Raw genomic sequence first — 19448 nt, 5'->3', positions numbered from 1 at the left:
GGCTATAAAGAAGATGGAGACTCCCTTTCTACAAGGAAAAGAGGAGGGGCAATGGTTTCAAGTTACTTATGGGGAGATTCAGTTTGGGAAGTTTTTCATAGTGAGAACAGTCGGCCATTGGAATGATTCCCCAGGGAAGTGATGGATTCCCCAATGCTGGATACTTTTAAGATTCAGCTGGACAGGACTGTTTTTGCAAAGAAAGGTTGAACAAGATGGTTCTTGAGATCCCTTCCAACCTGGGATTCTGATTCTGTGATAAATTCAATGACTAATTCTTAAATATGAGATTTTTCAGTAGTGCTGTTTAAGGCAAATTAACTCCTCTGAGCCCCATTTGCTTTTGGTGGCCTTGATTTGGATAAGTTAGGATTACTTTTTAATATATACGTGTAGTTCAAAGAGCTTGAAATAGGCTGCCACTACTTGTAGTACTACTGCGCTACAGTCTATCAAAGTTACAATTTTGCTTACTTTTAAGGGCAGAAAAACATGGGCTTGAGCTTTACAAGTATCTTACTGTACGCTCCTCCTCAGATATTTCTGGAGCAAGTTTGAAGGAACCAAACCTGATGGAGATCTCTTTTCTTCCACACTGCTAAGCACTGCTTTTCACAGATGGAAATAAGTAATTTTCTCAAGAAGGGAGCCAAAGCATGCACTGAAGTATATGTGTTGTGAAGGACTGGGTAGGGGACCAAGGTGCAAAGCTATTTGACAGTGCAATTGTTCTCTAACTGAATTAGGAAAACCTGTTTTTTATATCCATTTCTGTTCACTTGGCCAAATGGCACAGACCCATTTTAAATTGGAGGATACAACTCATCTGTTTTTTAAAGCTCTTCAAGATTTAATTAATTGAATAATTGATTATTGGTTTAATTGATTAAATAATCTTTGGGCATAAAATATGTCATACTGGAAAATATCTGTCCTCTAGGACAGCCAGTATTTCTAACCTCTAGATGTATCATACAGTACATGATATTGTATGTTCCTTGTCTTTTTCAGGAACTTGAGCTCCCGATGCTGAAAGTTGCAGCAACAGAGGTGGTGTCTGGAGTGTCAGGGGAGTCTGAGCAGAAACTGAGAGAACTGTTTGAGCAGGCTGTGGTGAGACACTGAATTGTTTTCCCTTTTTTTTGTAAGGAGTCATAATTTGTTGCTGTAGTATGAATTTGAGTGAAGATTAGTGAGTGAATCTTTATACTGCTGCACACAAGTCATAGTGTCTCCCCTTCTGTGATTAGAATTCCATTGTACTAAGTGTCATGCTGTCACAGAGCACAAAGATGACTGTTCTGAAATCTTGACCAAAGATAGCTCATCATGTCAATGTAAAGAGATCATCATAAATTATTTACCTGTTTGGAGCTGCTTGGCTTGATACATAAAAATAGGGAAGAGCAGTTCACTGTACTCTTTTATTACAACTTTTTATCTGGCATGGGATTTGAATGAATGTGAGAGACTTAAAACTTGGGGGTTTAGGTATAAAGTAAGAAATCTGGGACAAATATAATAAGAGAGCAAATAAAATTACAGCTGAAATCTTGCTTTGTTGCAATTCCCAGACTCAGTAAGAAGCAAAGAGAATCAGCCAGGTTAAAACATTAAACATTTAATATGTGGTTAATGTTTTATTTCATGAGGACAGTTTTGTGTTCCTGATTCTGAGAATGTTCTGGTTTTCCAACTTCATTCCATTTTTCTGTTTTCCCCTACAAATGTAGATAGGTGATTAGAATATGTTCCTGTAAGAAAGAATGCTAAGCAAAGGTAAACTGCTTATTGTGAAGCTGTTAGATTATTATGTTTCCAGTTCAAACTACATTTTAATTTTAGAAAGCCTTGTGAAGATGTTTTTTAGAATAAAATTGAGTGTGATTATACAGATTTTTTTAGAAGTCATATCTTTTGTGTGTACATTGAGGGGAGGTTGCTTTCTTTTTAAAGCAACCAAGTATATTGCATAAAAGATGTTTAAAAATAAAATGTGGCCTTTCTTGTACTCTTCCACACACTTAGTTTTTGTACCAGTTTTTGTGCAGGGAACAAAGCTATAGTTACACGTTATGTATGTGCTGTGAATCTTTACAGCTTAATTGTGTTTTCTCCCTGTCTAAGTGGAGATGAATGACGACTAGATGGCGCAGTTGCCACCCGATAATGCCGAATGCATTGATCTGAAAATACAATTGTTTTATATTGGACTGTTTTTGAAGATGATTCTAGTGTTTTCCCTTAAGTATTCTTCTGCACTACTAGTGCTTTTTGAGAATATTAATAATCTTACGTCCATTAAACACTGTTCTATTAGTTACACTAGTTATTCTTCTATATTAGTGTTGGTGTTTTATGAACATGAAGTATGTGAAATTTTAGAACATTTGTAGGTGTTTCTTATTACTCATTTATACTCTTTGAACATGGTCAGGCTCTGTAGTAATCTGGAAGCTGGCAGATCATTCTTCATGACCACCTACCGCTCCTTTTGTTTTGTGATATATGTCAGTAACACTAGCTCTTGGAATTCCACAGGCCTAATGTCACTAACAAAACAAACAAAAACCAACCCAGACCTTTCTTGCCTGATTTTCTTTTTTGGACTTAATTAAGTAAGCAGTCACAATGGAGTATTTATAGAAAACATAAAGCAGCATAGAGGCAGGTTTGAATTTTAAACAATATATAGACACATTTTGAATCTCATGCCTTAATTATTTCATAGCCTCAGCTCAGTGCAGTTTCATAGTCTGGTGGCTCTCCAGATAGTCAATAATAACAACAGAATCATTCCAGAGCAGGCTGCTTGTACAGCAAGCAGACTTACAGTAATACAACATAGAAAATCTGAATAATTTCATTCTCTCTTGTAATGCACTCTGCCATTGTAATTCTGTAACTATTAATATTCCTTGTTCCTAGTCCAGTGCACCATGTGTCCTCTTCATTGATGAGATTGATGCCATCACCCCAAAAAGAGAAGTTGCATCGAAGGACATGGAGCGGAGAATTGTTGCTCAGTTCCTAACTTGTATGGATGGTCAGTTTCAGGCACATCTGTGCTAAGCTAAACCTTCTAATGATCAGGCTCGCTGCTTTTCTTCAGTAGTGACTTGTGGTTACTTTAGTGGAGAAAGTGGTAATAATTTTTCTTGTTTTGGCACAGTTTTCCTAAGGAATGGTAGGAAGATTCTACTTCATTTGAGAGAATGTTGCTGCCTTATTTTCACAATGGTCTGTGCAGCATTACAAAAGCCTGTCTGTTGGACAGAAGGTTATAATGGGAAAATGTGTCAAATGTAATTTGAAATGCTTACTTTTTATTTGATTGTGCAAAATGCAAATTCTAAGTAGTGGATATAAGGATGAACAGTTTAGTCTGCTTTTGGCTAGTTTATCTCTGCTGTTCTGAGTATTATTGTGTGCTGCAGAACCAGAATCCTGCCGCTATCAGCACAAAGTTGAGACAGTGGATATGAGTACTAACTTCCTTCCTTCCTTCCTTCCTTTAGATTTGAATAACATGGCTGCCACTACCCAGGTCCTTGTTATTGGAGCAACTAACAGACCTGACTCACTGGACCCTGCACTGAGGCGAGCTGGGAGGTTTGATCGGGAAATTCGTTTGGGGATCCCAGATGAAGCAGCAAGAGAAAAGTATGTGTGTTAAAAAATTAAGCTTCTTTTTGCTTAATAAATAAATAAGGAAATGTGCAAGTTAACATAAACATTCAGGAAGAGTATTGTGTTTAGTCCCGTTTTTGCCTGTACACACTTGTGGATCAGTGTACACTGAAAAGCGCAGAAGATATTAAGTGTGCATCTATTCTTTGTCTTGGTAGCTGTGACTACATTTGGAATGGTTTCATTTCTTGTGAGCAGTTGTTAATGGGTTTTCAAGTGCATTAATAGTAGAGAGGATGGAATTAAATGTATGTTCCCTGTTGTTCAGAAGGGTAACATTGTCTTTGGTGCTCCCTGTGTAACTATTAAATTAGGAACATAAATTAAGTATAGCCCATTTGTTAGTCCCCTTGAGCGCATATACCTTAAGCAACAGGCCTAAGTTTGTCCATTCCATTTGTTGTGGAAATACACTGGTCCAGGCATTAAGCTGAGCTGCAGTCATCCTGTTTTGTAACTGGCCCCTTTTATATTCCAAAGATCTGTGGCCATCAGACTAGATGGAAAACCTAAAACAAACAAAAAAAAAACCCACAACTTTTGCTTTCTTTAACTAAAAAAAGGACTGCTACTCATTTCCACAATAGCAAAAAATGCAGGAAGGGAAGTGTGAAGACAGCTGTGGCTTATCTTGTTATGTGAAGGAAAGAAAGGTTAAAGGATAAGTTCATTCTAGCTCAACCAACCTTATTTCTTAGGCTGACAAAACAAACTATTCTGCTTGCAATACTGCTCACTTTGTGTTCTCAACACTGCTGGCCATTATTCTACCTTTCTTTCCTTCCACCCTGCCCATACAGTAATTATGTATGTATTAGTTATGTTCCTCTTGGTTGTGCAAAAACATGCAAGTGGTTTGATGTAGAACTGAAGAATTTACTGTCGAGATTTCTGATTCTGATAGTTCTTTGGTTTGTGTTGAAAATATGATACTCAGTATGATATTCCCAGAAACAGCGCTGCTTCAAAGGATAGGAGTTGTGAATGGGAAAGCCATCATAGTGTTTAAAGATTGTTCATGAGTTAGTCACATTCGTTCTTGTGATTGTTTTGTACAGTTATTTGTGTTTGTGTTCCTGGAGGTGTAGGCTTACAGGAACTGTTGATTTTATTTTTCCTTGTTAAATTAACCACCTCCCCCAGCTTTACTGTGTGTTTTGGCTTCGGGCTGGTTTCTGCTGGGGTGGTTTTCTCCTTTCTCTGAGAAATAAAAGGGTCATATAGAAGCAGAAGTCCTCATAGTGCTCTGGTTTACCACGTAATAAACTCTTGCTGAAGGTGTGATTTGAGCTACCTAATTGTGGTTCTGCAGCCTTAGGGGGGTAAAGTAGAATGAAGAGTACCTGGTGCTTACTTGTGGTGTTTTCATGTGCATGTATGGAGCACATGAAGGAAAACAGTAGGGGACAGGTTTGGAATGAGGCATTTACAGTTCTTAATACTTTGCATTCTGAATTACTTGTTTCACTACAGATGTTGTCAGACAGGTTGAAAAAGGCTTGAGAACCAAGCCAATGTCACTAATACAGATTTAAATGAGAGACTCTGGAAATTATTAGTGGGGGAGGCAAACATATGAAACATACTAAAATTTAAGAGTTATGAAAAGAACAAGTTATTAAACTATTCAAAACATTTTTGTAGTTACATTATTTGATGTGGAAGTAATTTAAGCTAGTTTTGATTGGAACTGGAAAGCACATTAATGTTCTTCACTTCTTGGTTTGTTCTTGGTTTTGTGCTGCCTTTTTAGAATGTTTTCCTAATGAAGTGATATTTTGCTGTTTTAAACAAGCTGATTTGATCCCTCTGCCAGTATTTGTGTGGTGACGTTGGCTTTTGTCTTTGGTTTTGGCTACTCGTGTAGTTTTCAGTTGTCTTTGGCTTAGAAGAGCAGCAGGAAGGCCTGGTGGACGTTGAAGGAGGTTTTTAAAGCTTGGGCCTTGATACAGAGTGAAAAAACTCCCATTAAAAAAGCATGCAGCATAGCAGTAGGTGTAACTTCAGCTTTTGAGTCAGGATGAGGTAACACATAAGCTATTGGAAATGCCCATTAGAAATTTCATGGGGGCCACAGGAAATATCTGCAGTTATATTCAGCTGACAATGGCAGAGTAAAGATACTGAAGATTAAAAGACAGAGTTCTTCAGACAGTCTGATTTCATTTGTTCTTTGTAGAATAGTTTGTTGTGGATGTTCTTTGATAAATAAATAAAACTGGTATGGAGCAGACAATGCAGACTAAGGTTGTTACGAATACAAGGTTGAATACCTTAATGCATAACTTAGGTGTGTCTCTGTGGTACACTCTGAGATCTACTCTGTCAATTTAGAATCATAAACTGAGGTTTAAAGAGTCTGTAATGTTGAGATTCACCAAAACCAGCTTTTACCCACTGATTGACATTGTTGGTTGATGCTGGGTTTTGTTTAAGAACTGAAAGGAAATACCTAGTATGGGTTTGTGGGTTTCAGTGTTAGTTACTTTCTACTTGAGTGAAAATTGTTCTCATTGTACTACCGCAGTTCATGTAGACTGAGAGAGACCATAAATCAATGCTGTTTGTTTTCATGTGAAAATTAAAGCCACAGCTTCATCTTTATTTTGTTGCTTCTTTTTCTCCCTACTTGTTCAGAATTCTTCGGACTTTGTGTCGAAAACTTAAGCTCCCAGAATCCTTTGAATTTCATCACTTAGCACGGCTGACTCCAGGTTATGTAGGTGCTGATCTGATGGCACTTTGTCGTGAGGCAGCCATGTGCACAGTGAACAGGGTCCTGATAAAATCTGAGCAGCAGAAAAAGAAACATATTCACACTGGAGGAAATTCAGCTGAAGAAAGCATGGCAATAGGAACAGACATCCTGGTGGAAGAGGATGCCAAACAACTAGAACTACCTCCCAAGGTATTTGTTCATTGAAGCGTGTGCCTCTGAAGGTATAACATAAATCTTAAGACTTGAGCCATTTTATAGTTGGGAAAGTCATTGCTCATAAATCCTTAAACATCTGTGGCAAATGTAATTTTAGACTTAGAAATAGCAGCTCTTAAGCCAAAAGCTTAACTCCAAAATGACCCATATAAATGGGTCTGAGTAAGTGGCTCCCAAAATCTACATCTTCTAAAGATAGTATTAATGTTTTATACAAGGTGTGGTTTTTCCATTGGGCTTTTCATTGTTGTTGTTCGTGTTGTGTTGTTTTGTTTTCTAGGAGACCAGAGATTAAAATAGTAGCTATATCTGTCTTCAGAAGTAGCAGAATGTTAAGAATATCAAAAGTGCACTGAGTTTTTATCAAGCTGTTTGCTGTGCCCTTAGTGAAATATCTATTATGATGCCTGGGGCTCTTTCCTGATCTGGTAGAATTAGTTAGCCAAAAATAGGAAGTACTTATGCAGTCTCCATTTTTCCCTCCAGCTGTATGATTAGTTGGGGTAAATGACATGTGGCATCTCATACCTGTAGCAAGTTTGAGAGAGAGGTATCTATCCAGTGGAAAAGTTGAGTTAGCAATGTGACTTGAGAAAGTATCTGTTAATGTGCAGCACAGCTGGAACTCTGTGGCAGAAAACAGCATTTCCAGTGCCAGAATTATTCTGTGGCCTAAGTATCATGCTGTTGTTGGTCTAGATAAAGACCATCTTTATCTAGAAATTCTTGGCCCTGCTTGTCAATATTCGGAGCATGTATGTGCCTTCATTACATGCAGGTTTCTTGAAGATTTGTCTGGAGTAGTAAAATGAATTGGTTTTAAATCCACTTTGTACTCAGATTCTAGTTTTAGAAGGACTGCCAAAGAAAAGTGCTATTGCCATTAACAAAAAACAGTGTAAAAAGCTGTAGTAAGCTTTTGTATTAGAATAACATCATCACACTGCAATAACTCCCATGTGTTTCCTGGGGCCTGACGTAGTCAAAAGAAAGTAGGAAGGGGCAGGTAGTTGCAGCTTTTATCAACATCACCATGATCAAAGGGGTTATTGAGGATGAGGAAATGTAATCCTAACAGAGCCATATTTTGATAGCTGGCAAGAGGTTGACATAGTCTAATACAGGGCATTGTCATTAAAACCATTATGTTATGTTTATAATGGGAAACTAAACATACAAAGCCTTTAAAAATCATTCACACAATTCAAGTAAACAAACTCAGTGGTCTTGGCTATTTTAGAGTTCTTTTTAATGGTTCTGTTAAGGAGAGAAGGCTTAAAAGGATTCTTGAGCACTATGAAGACTTCTCTTTCTTTGTCGTCAATTGTAGAGCTATGTTAGTTGCAATAAATAGGAAGAGATACATTCCTCATATACTGCTGTAGGAAAAATGTGGAAACTTGACAGGGTTTCTTACTGTTTTTCTCCCTCTATCTTATAAATGAAAACTCTGGTATAGTTTTCTTGCGGTGCAGTATCAATAGGTTTTGATACAGCCTTTCTGTATGAGAACTGGAATGTATTTGTTGAGCAACTATAAAGTTCTTTGATCAAGTATCTTCTCAGTTTCCCCAGTAAGGAGCCAACTGGGGAACTTGGAATGTACCTGCCTGGAGCACTGTAGTCTGCAAGATGGGACAGTGTTGAAAAGCATTACCCTGTGTGTGTATTCTGTTTGCCCCAAATGTGTCAGGGCTTTAATACAGAACCAGGTCTAATCAGACTGAGGAGATGAGTTGATGACTTGAAATCAGATTATGTTAAATAAAAGTGCATAATCTAAAAGTGTTTGTTAAGGGTTTTAAAGGTTTATATGTAACTGAATATTCTGCAAATTGTTGGGATTGTGCTGTTCAGCAGTTATTTGCTTTCTCTTGAGAGCAAGTTGTTATTAAAACCAGAATTAATACATATAATAGATGTTTTGGAAATTTCAGCATGGAAAGAGCTTTTTCCTAATCAACGTGGGAGAAACAGTGGGAAGAATTTGAAGACAAAATACACGTGCTCGCTCTGTTTCTGTGGTATCTAAATCAAGGCTGTAGTCTGTCAGCTCAGTGCTTTCACAAGTGTTACATGTACATAGTACTTCCTATCATTACATTTTTATCATTAATGTTACTTTTGAATGTTGTTCTGCTTATTTTATATGTATAATACGTAATTTGTTATATAATAATTAATATTCAATTAAGAAAGTATTGCTTTGAAAAAGCCCTTAAACAATGGTTCTTAAAATCTAATCCAGTGCATAACCTTATTCTTTCTTTTCCATATATCCTCAGGATGAATTGCAGAGGCTTTTGGATTTGCTGAAGGAGCAAGACCCCTTGCCTGAGGAGCAGCTGCAGAAGCTGTGCATTGAGATGAATGATTTTATTGTTGCACTGTCATCTGTGCAACCCTCTGCCAAGAGAGAAGGCTTTGTCACAATTCCTGATGTGACATGGGCAGATATCGGAGCCCTGGAGGATGTTCGGGAGGAGCTGACTATGGCAATATTGGTATGTCTTAATCTTGCTTTCAAAGATTTTGTCTTTGCACTTCCCCCTATGGAGGAAATAAAGCTATGCTGGTTTGGTTTTTAAGGTTTATTGAAGGTATAATAATATAAAGTGCTACCCATGAGTTCTAATATGCTACAACCTAGGAATTTGGCAACATCTTCATTTAAAACTTCATTTGTCACGCTCCTCTAGTTTGCTTTCAAATTTATTGTGAGTCTGGTACATGTGTTTAACCTTTCACTTACTGAAAGCATGAAAACAATATGTTCTTTATTACTGAACCTTAAGTTATCTAAGAATTTTGTACCAACAGCCTTAGTTATGCAACTGCCACACAAAGAATTGGAAACAACTTGGATAGCAGTCTCACTGCCAGTCAGAGGGCATCTTAACACTAACACCTTAGGATGAGAACTTATATAAATACAGTCTTTGCTTCTCAGTAATGGTGCAAGATAATAAGATGCTGATTGACTCTTTATTCTTCTAGCCTATAAAGAATTGGCATAAAAAAATTGCATATGAAGTGTTTTTAATCAAACTGTAACTGAAATGAAAAATTCTATGCTACCTGTTTGTCACAGATAATGATGATGATTTCTTTTCTAGGCACCTGTGCGAAACCCAGAGCAGTTTAAAGCTCTGGGCCTCACTACTCCAGCTGGTGTCCTCCTTGCAGGGCCTCCTGGATGTGGCAAAACACTGTTAGCTAAGGTAATACATTTTCTAAACACAGAATCAGAGAATCAGCTAGGTTGGAAAAAACCTTCAAGATTCTCAAGTCCAACCATTCCTGCCAAGTCCACTACTAAACCATATCACAAAGGGGCTCCTCTACACCGTGTCTGAACACTTCCAGGGATGGTGACTTTACCATATCCCTGGGCAGCCTGTTCCAGTGTATTTAAAAATACTGGAGCATCTTCTTGACATGGATGTTTTTGTAGGGATGACTGAGTCTGGATGAGACTGACAGAAGTTGGGCTTTTGCACCTCCTCTCATCATAAAATTAAATTTGGGTCTCTGTGCTAAAGTCATGCGATCTTCTTGTCATAAAATTACAATTTTGCTTGAATTGATATGGAATTACTGCAAAACTTGAAGGAATAAAGTTGGTGAAGAAGAAAATAGCAAAGATGGGGAGAAACTTTATTGGATAACCATTTGTATGGAATATTTCACTATAACTAAATTATATACTTGGAAGTAGTCTACACTCCATTATATTTATGTATTTATTTTATTTACCTGACTGAAAATACTTCTGTCTTCCTTCTCCTTGTGGCATTTAATTTCTTATGGCCTCCCCATGTAGATGCAGATAATCACTCCAGATTGTCACCTTTGTCTTCAAATGCTCTTATATAGTTGAATATCTCTAACTCCCACCAATTGCTGAGACTTCTTCAGCTAATACGAGGCAGGACACTGGGGGGTGAATCTGGATCACTGCCCCATTAAAGAGAGAGAACACCTTGCTAAATTCCCTGCCTCCCTTCCCAGTCTTCATTGCATATAATTGTACTTGTTTTCTGTATTTTACAAACAGTAAGTTCATTCCTTGAAGTTTGTTTATTGCTCCATGGACAGAACCAAAGAAAACATGGAAAAATGTGTGGTTTATATATACATCTATCTTTATTCCTTTTGGTAGGCTGTGGCAAATGAGTCTGGACTGAACTTTATATCTGTGAAAGGTCCCGAACTGCTAAACATGGTATGCATTAATCATTGTGCTTTTTTTATTTATGGAATTCTTGCCCAAAGCATGGGCCAAACAAAGTTCCTGGTCATTACACAACTGATACTGGTGCAACTCAGGTTGCCTCATCTAACCTCTGCTTAAAGTTTTTGGCTTTTTCCTTTACACATGAACAACTTCAGTGCTTTCTGGGTAGATTTAGGTATGTATCTCGGTGTAAATTACATGGCAGATGGAGCCTTCTTGATTGGAGTAGGATTTCTAAATGACCAACTACATCCATCATTGCTTTATATAGATCTGGGAAAAGGACAGAATTTCGAATCTACAGTGAGAACAGCTCATGATCAGTAACTTTTTTTGTTCCCTACCACTAGTCCCCCTTCTTCAAGCAACTACTATATGAACTTCAGATGTTCATTGTGTTCAGATTGCTCACTGGGTTTGTCCGTGAACAGCTGAAGAACAACGGGGCCTTTAATGAAGATTGTATTTGTGAATCATAGAATCATTTATGTTGGAAAAGACCTAGAAGATCATAACTGGCTGCCAAGTCCACCACTAAACCATGTCCCTAAGTGCCACATCTACATGACTTAAATAACAGCAGGAATGGGGATTCCACCACTGCCCTGGGCAGCCTGTGCCAATGCTTAACAACCCTTTCTGTGAATAAAGTTTTCCCAATATCCAGTCTAAACCTCCCCAGGTGCAACTTGAGGCAATTTCCTCTTGTCTTACAGCTTGTTACTTGGGGAGAAGAGACTGACTCCCACCTCACTACAGCCTCAGTTCCCTTAGCTGCTCCTCATGAGACTTGTGCTCCAGACCCTTCACCAGCTTCATTGTTGAACTTTGGACATGTTCCAGCACCTCAGGTGTCTCTCCTGTAGTGAGGGGCCCAGAACTGAACAAGTATTTGAGGTGTGGCCTCAACAGTGCTAAGTATAGGGGGATGATTACTTCCCTGGCCCTGCTGGCCACACTGTTCTCATCAGCAGATTCATGGCAAGTTAGATTTATTCCACACATAGAGAAGTAAAGAAGTTTAAACTCTGAATGTACTGCAAACTGTCAGAAGTGAGCTAGGGACAGTTCCTATGTAAATCTTGCTCAGTAAGGACATAGAAACAGACTGTTACTGGTTAGCAAGTTGCACTTCTCCCTTGCAAAGCACCTCAAATACTGTTTAAAACTGATTTTTTTAGCTTATTTTGCTTTAAATCAAAATCTTCATGTCTGACATTGTTTCACTGTGATTTGTCATTTGTTCTAGTACGTTGGTGAAAGCGAACGTGCTGTCCGTCAGGTATTCCAGCGTGCCAGGAATTCAGCCCCGTGTGTTATATTCTTTGATGAAGTTGATGCTTTGTGCCCTCGGAGATCTGACCGTGAAGTGAGTCTGTTGTAAAATATCTCCATTAATAAATTTCCTCAGTTGCAGGTTTTGTGGCATTGTGTTAGCAACATAAGCAACCGGAAGGGTGCTACGTTCAGTGTTTCCCAAGAAAAACAATCCAAGAGGCTTTCTCATTTTTGAGGAAAAATATATTGGTCAAATTTTATAAAACTTAATTTTTTCTTTTACTATGCATATACAGAGAAAAATTACCCAGAGGACGCGTATGTATCTACCAAGTTGGCTGTGCAGAGCAGTAGGAAAAGATGCAGTGTAGTTCAATATCATGTTTCATTTATGGCCAAATCTGATACCTGCATGCAACTGTAATGCTTGCATGAAGTTTGTATTTATTTGACTAATATGAACTGGGTCATGAAAATACCTGAGGCAGGAGCGTAAATGGAATGCATCAGACTTCAGAGCTATTCCACCTCTGAGGTTTTCTCTATTAAGCACTCAAACCATATTAGTAGAATTTAATTTAATTAGAATTGAATGCTAAGATTATAAAAATAGTAGAAGTCCAGAATACAGCTGCATTGAAAATGTGAAAAAGAAACTTTGAGTAGTGTTTCAGGACAGAGATTTTGTTTCTTTTACTTTGAAATACTCATATTCCCATTGTATTCTCAATTTTGTTGACACATTTCTCCATTTAAAGTCAGGAGCCAGTGTCCGAGTAGTTAACCAGTTACTCACAGAGATGGATGGGCTGGAGAATCGTCAGCAGGTTTTCATTATGGCTGCCACAAACAGGCCAGGTAAGTACTCAAAAATGATAAACAAGAGAAATCAGACCTCTTAGGTTCTCTTTAAGGAAATCATGTGTCCTTACATATTTGGATTGTACAACTAACCTTGTTCTGTCCTTAAAATTACAGTGTCTCTTCAAATCCAAATCCTTACTGATCAATTAATCTGTTACACATTCTTGTGACAGTGTAAGGTGAAGCAGTCTCTCTCAAATGTGTGTTAATAAACACCTGATCCCATTGCTGTAAAATGCTTTAAAAGACCTTTGGCTGAATTGGAGTTCAGATTATCTTCTTGGACCATAAAATTCTAACTAAAACATGAATTATGTATTGTTTACTACTTAAATTGTTTTTTTTTTTTCTTTTAATCTAGTACAACCTTACAGTCTTTTGGTTTAATTTTTGTTTGGTTGAGGGACCTATCTCATGTTAAATCATTTTCCCTTTTGCCTGTCTTTTGCTTCTTGGGCTTCATGTTCTGCACTTGGTTTCCCCGTGAGTTCTTTGCATCATGATAGACCTTCTACATGGTGAAATATTAGCAGAAAATGCTTAAATCTGTATCTGCTTGTAGATCATCTAGTTCTAACGCCCTGCTGTGGGCAGGGACACCTTCCACTAATGAGGGTTGACATAGTATTTGATGGAAGCTGAAGGAGATTTGTGAGGCAAATTGCAATCAGCAATGTTTTACTGGCCATTGACATTGATGAAAAAAAGTGAATTTGAAGTTAAAATGCCAAACATAAAGAAAATTCAAAGGTAGGGATAACAAATCTGATAACCAAATGAAAGTGGGTAGATGTATCTATGAATTCTGTAAATAGAAATGAATTTTTTCTTGGTAAAGGAGTTGTTTTGGCAACACAATAAAACGTCTGTTTTCTGAACAGTGGAGCTTGGCACATCTGCCTTTTGTTAGAGGAGGCAATTATCTTTGCAGTTTGGATAGGATGAGTACCTTGCTTCAGAAGGGTATCAGCTGTGAATAACACCTAGGATACATTAAGACTACAAACTTCTGCTGTGATGCCTGTATTGCAAGGAAACATAGGTTCTAGTTGATGCAGCTTTTATCAGAGCAATTTTTTCTTTTGTGCAGTTTATTCACCATTTATGGGGCTTCTGAAGAGGCAGTGTTCACCAAATTAAATTCTACTAGTATGGTTTGGGTGCCTAATAGGAGTGCACTGCAAATAGAGAGCAATGAAGTTCATGTTAGTAAAGCACTCCTACCACCCTAAGAATGAAACTTTCAAGCAGAAACCTGAAGGAGAAACATTGCTTATATTGACTAGTGTATTCAATTAAATCCCACAAGCAATAAAAGTTGTGGTGTCTGAAAAGCTCTTTTGCTTAGAAGTCTGACATTGTTATGAAAGGTTTTTCTGTCATATTTGTGTGCAAAAATGGAGCTGGGGGGTTGTAATATAAATCTAAATAATATATGTGTCCCAGCGGAACCTTCCACTGGATCTGTATTGTGAAGTGGGAGATCTCATCTTTTTTTAATCCATGATAATGGGAGAGAAAATGGCTTCTCAAGCTGCTTCTTTTTTAGGGTGGTTGCATGCATGTTAGCTTTTACCGTTGGTTGCTGGCACTGTTCCTAACATAGTATGTGTTGTCATTATTGTAGCCTCAGAGACCATCATGCCAAAAAGAAGATTCTTCTTTCATAAAAATATTACTGCTATTATAAAGAATAACAGTATTAGCAGTAGGGTATCAGTTGTAGCATAAAGATGGTGCAGCTGTTCCAGTGAGATGCTAGTACCTGTGACAAGGGATTATTGTGACATGGTGGTGGTTTATATACCCCATGGCTGAAGACTGACAAATTCTTTTTTTATAATGGCTGTTAAGGACTCTAATTTCCATCTTTACAAAAGGGCAGGCACAGTAGATTGGTTCCTTTGTTTACCATATGCAACCTGCAAGTGATAATTCTTCTTCTGAAATAAGTCTTTGATCTGCCCTAAAAAGTAGGATATTTTAATGTTCTTTGCGCTTACTTGGTGACTTTGAAAGTCCTCTGTGGACCTATCTTGACTACTGCTAAATTAGAAGGGATGCAGTATTCCCAACTCAATCTCTTTCCACCTAAATGCAGAACCAGTGTTAAACTGTGTCTGAAGAGGATTAAACTTGTAAAGCACTCAATGTCATTAAAGAGAGAGAGGAAAAAAGAGACAGAAATGTCATGTCCTCTTAGAAGCTTTATGGGTCAGAAAATTACATTCTTTTTCAGTCTACCCCCTTCCAAAAATCCAAGACTAGTTATTTACAAAACCATCAAGCACTACTGCTAACTAAGGTCTGTAATTTCCCACAGTTTCCTAGTTACCAGTGTGAGCTTCACTGTTGGATACTGCAGCTTTCTGCTCTTTTACTTCTCCAGGCTTTGAACATTTACAGCCTCTTTGTGTAACCTGAGAAAACATCAAGGAATCAGTGAAATGCTACAAAGTGGTAGTGATTTAAGCTTGATGTAAATCTTGATGCTGTCTTTGCTTTTATTTTTTTCTTTCTCTACCTTTTTGTAATGAATTCTTGCAGAAATCCCCTTGTACTGTTACCTTAGAGCATGGTCTTAGTTTCAGTGGGTTCTATTTTTCTTTAGCAAGTTTGTTGGTTTTCTAGAGCCAGTCACCTGAATCACATGTTTTGAAACACAGTAGAAAACTAATCTTCAGTCTCTGATAATAGTTCCAGTTTCAGTTTGGGGTTTTTCTGTTTGTTATGATTATATCTGTTTATATGTGTTCTGGAATGAAAGGCAAGATAAGATAAGATCTAAAAACAGGACCTGATATGTGAGGCATGGAACAGTTTCTTTCATAGTCGCTCCTATTCACACAAATGACATTTCTACATGTCACCAGCCTTTGAGCATTATGTATCTTTTGCAGTAATTTTAAGGGAGTTTGTTTGTTGTGTAGGAGCAAAATTGTTAACTGCAGAGTTCATCTAGAGTCTCAGAACACCTTTCAGGGCTTCTGGAACCTTTCTGAGCTCCAGAATATCACAAGTATGAGGACCTAGGTGTTGTATATGTCAAATCATAGCATCATATTGTAGAAAAGTTGGGGTTGGAAAGGACCTTAAGCTCATCCAGTTCCAACCCCCCTGCCATGGGCAGGGACACCTCACACTAAACCATGTCACCCAAGGCTCTGTCCAACCTGGCCTTGAACACCGCCAGGGATGGAGCATTTACCACTTCTTTGGGCAGCCCATTCCAGTGCCTCACCACCCTCACAGTAAGGAACAACTTATAATCTTAAAAGCTGTAGTGACTATAGCAGACGTTAGATGGATTCAGCACAGTAGTTGTTGCTGGTGTATGCATGGAACACTGTAAACATTTTTGACCCTTGCACGGTTCAGATAAAATATGAATAATCAACTGGAAATGAGTGTGAGACTACTGGATTTTATTATAGGACAATAGAATGTCATAGAGTCACAGAATAGTTTGGGTTGGAACAGATCTTAAGATCATCTACTTCCACCCCCCCTGCCATGGGCAGGGACACCTCACACTAAACCATGTTACCCTCACACTAAACCATGTCACACTCTGTCCAACTTGACCTTGAACACTGCCAGGGATGGAGCATTCACAACTTCCCTGGGCAACCCATTCCAGTACCTCACCACCCTAAGAGTAAAGAATCTCTTCCTTAGATCCAAATGTCCCCTGTTCAACTTTGAACCCATTACCCCTTGTCCTATCACTACAGTCCCTAATGAAGAGTCCCTCCCCAGCATCCCCGTAGGCCCCCTTCAGATACTGGAAGGCTGCTATGAGGTCTCCACGCAGCCTTCTCTTCTCCAGGCTGAACAGCCCCAACTTTCTCAGCCTGTCTTCATACAGGAGGTGCTCCAGTCCCCTGATCATCCTTGTGGCCTCCTCTGGACTTGTTCCAACAGTTCCATGTCCTTTTTATGTTGAGGGCACCAGAACTGCACACTATACTCCAAGTGAGGTCTCACAAGAGCAGAGTAGAGGGGCAGGATCACTTCCTTCGACCTGCTGGTCACGCTCCTTTTGATGCAGCCCAGGATACGGTTGGCCCTCTGGGCTGCAAGCACACACTGAAGCTGGCTCATGTTCAGTTTCTCATCGACCAACACCCCCAAGTCCTTCTCTGCAGGGCTGCTCTGAATCTCTTCTCTGCCCAACCTGTAGCTGTGCCTGCGATTGCTCTGACCCAGGTGTAGGACCTTGCACTTGGCATGGTTAAACTTTATAAGGTTGGCATCAGCCCACCTCACAAGTGTGTCAAGGTCCCTCTGAATGGCATTCCTTACCTCCAGCGTATCAACCGAACCACACAGCTTGGTGTCATCGGCAAACTTGCTAAGGGCGCACTCAATCCCACTGTCCATGTCACCAACAAAGATGTTAAACAAGACCGGTCCCAACACTGATCCCTGAGGGACACCACTTGTTACTGATCTCCAGCCGGACATTGAACCGTTGACCACAACTCTTTGAGTGCTCCCATCCAGCCAGTTCTTTACCCACTGAGTGATCCACCTATCAAATTGATGACACTCCAATTTAGAGACAAGGATGTTGTGTGGGACAGTGTCGAACGCTTTGCACAAGTCCAGGTAGATGACATCAATTGCTCCCCCCCTGTCCATCACTTTTGTAGCCCCGTCATAGAAGGCCACCAAATTGGTCAGGCAGGATTTCCCCCTAGTAAAGCCATGCTGGCTGTCACCAAGCACCTTGCTCTTTTTCATGTGCCCTAGCATGCCTTCCAGGAGAATCTGCTCCCAGATATTGCCAGGCATGGGAGGTCAAGGGATTAATGCAAAAATACTTTCAATAGAATTTAATGAAGAGGATAACATTTTGCAGTAGTTTGGAGAGCAGTATAGCAAACTGAAATATTACATCATTCTCTAGAGGCTAGTGCCTGTTTTAACCTTTAAAAACAAAGCAAGGGATGGATGTACTCTAGATGTCTTATTACATACTTTTGCCAAATTACTTGGAAAATAGTACTACTGTCTTCTAATGACATAGTCATCACTGTTGGCTACATCAGAAAACCAAGACAGACATTTCTCCATAGAAGTATATTTTCTCTGTGAGACAGCTGCTTGGAAGAGAAGTGCTGTGTGTTAGCACGTTTCCATGTTTCACTTTCAAACCTGAGAGGTAATAACAGGCTTTGAAAGAGGTATCTATGATAACCACCTTCCTTTCATTAAAATGTTAAATGTATCTAAAAATAGTTGACTCTCTTTGTTTAGGTAAGTTTAAAGATAATAGGTATGGAGAGAATCTTGATTTATCAGGACGGAATGCTTTGAAATTCCTACAAGAAGAGCGTTATTCAGTTCTTTTAAACAAAGTGCATCTAATGAGTGGGTTTGACCAATGAGTAAATACTCATTTTCTGTGTTATGTGACTTGAATTTTCAAGAGCTTCAGGCCCAGGTTTGAGCAAGCAGAATTAAGTGAATTCACTCATAAGGAGTGGGGAGTGTAGAAGTGTAGATCCTTGTTTTCCAATTTGGTATGATCTTCTCAGCGTAAACCACCATTTCTGTAACATACTGAGTTAGCATGCGTTGTTGTAACTCTTTGAATGTGGACAGTGTAATCACTAACATACAAATGGATGAATGCATCTTTAGACTCTAACTTGATATCATTGTGCCATGTTCTTGGTGTGCAAAATGGAAATAGCTTTTTCCATATCAAGCTTAGCATTTTTAAAGAGCTTTTGAAACTTCAAATGGGGAAGTTTTCAAGTGCATGGTGGTGTAATGCAATCCTTATTGAGAGTGTTTGTTTTCATTGTTGTAATTGATCTGTTGAGTGAACTTTGTCATCTGACCTTAACAATGTGGCAAGACTTCTGTCCACAGGCACACGAAAACGGGAAAGTGCACTTGTGCCAAAAGCAAGATAAAGTATCATATAGCACTGCACGAAGACATATAAGAAAGATCTTAGATCCCCTGGCAGGGATTCTGCTTAACTCTTGTTTCATCTGGTCTGGATTAAATTAACACATCAAGTTCTGCCCTTTTCTTTCCTCACCATCTGCAATAGCTGATTTTTGCCTACATAGATGCCTCTGGCGGTGCCTGGTGTATCTTGGGGGGAAAAATGCTTTTGTCCAAGGAAAAGATAGTGGAGCAGGTTTTATGTATGCATCTCATTTTACCTTTTGTCCTTTAAGCATAGGTGAAAGACTAACTTGAACAAAATTATACATGTCTTTAAAAAGTGAATCAAGACTACATTGTGGTAGATCAGGTAGTAGGACTCTTGACAGAGCTAAGCAAACTCTGCTTTCAGTTCTCTTGGCTTTAAACTGTCAGAGGGGAGGGTTGGGTTAGGTATTAGGCAAAAGGTCTTCCCCGTGAGGCTGCTAAGGCACTGGCACAGATTGCCCAGAAAAGCTGTGGCTGCCCCATCCCTGG

General features: G+C 38.9%; 1 protein-coding gene across 1 annotated transcript in view; it reads left to right on the top strand.

The window, feature by feature from the left end:
• The window catches only part of NVL (nuclear VCP like), a 41644-nt gene that overhangs the window by 8929 nt on the left and 13267 nt on the right, over positions 1–19448 (top strand). The window contains exons 10-18 of the mRNA XM_013129752.3: positions 1012–1113; positions 2929–3046; positions 3519–3663; positions 6328–6598; positions 8911–9129; positions 9742–9846; positions 10788–10850; positions 12112–12231; positions 12899–12998. Coding sequence (XP_012985206.3) covers positions 1012–1113; positions 2929–3046; positions 3519–3663; positions 6328–6598; positions 8911–9129; positions 9742–9846; positions 10788–10850; positions 12112–12231; positions 12899–12998 — 1243 coding nt within the window. The remainder of the gene's footprint in view (positions 1–1011; positions 1114–2928; positions 3047–3518; positions 3664–6327; positions 6599–8910; positions 9130–9741; positions 9847–10787; positions 10851–12111; positions 12232–12898; positions 12999–19448) is intronic.

This window comes from Melopsittacus undulatus, chromosome 3 (assembly GCF_012275295.1).
Source record: "Melopsittacus undulatus isolate bMelUnd1 chromosome 3, bMelUnd1.mat.Z, whole genome shotgun sequence".
NCBI classification, from domain to species: domain Eukaryota; kingdom Metazoa; phylum Chordata; class Aves; order Psittaciformes; family Psittaculidae; genus Melopsittacus; species Melopsittacus undulatus.
The sequence above is the reverse complement of the archived record's forward strand: the minus strand, read 5'-3'. Positions and strand labels throughout refer to the sequence as shown.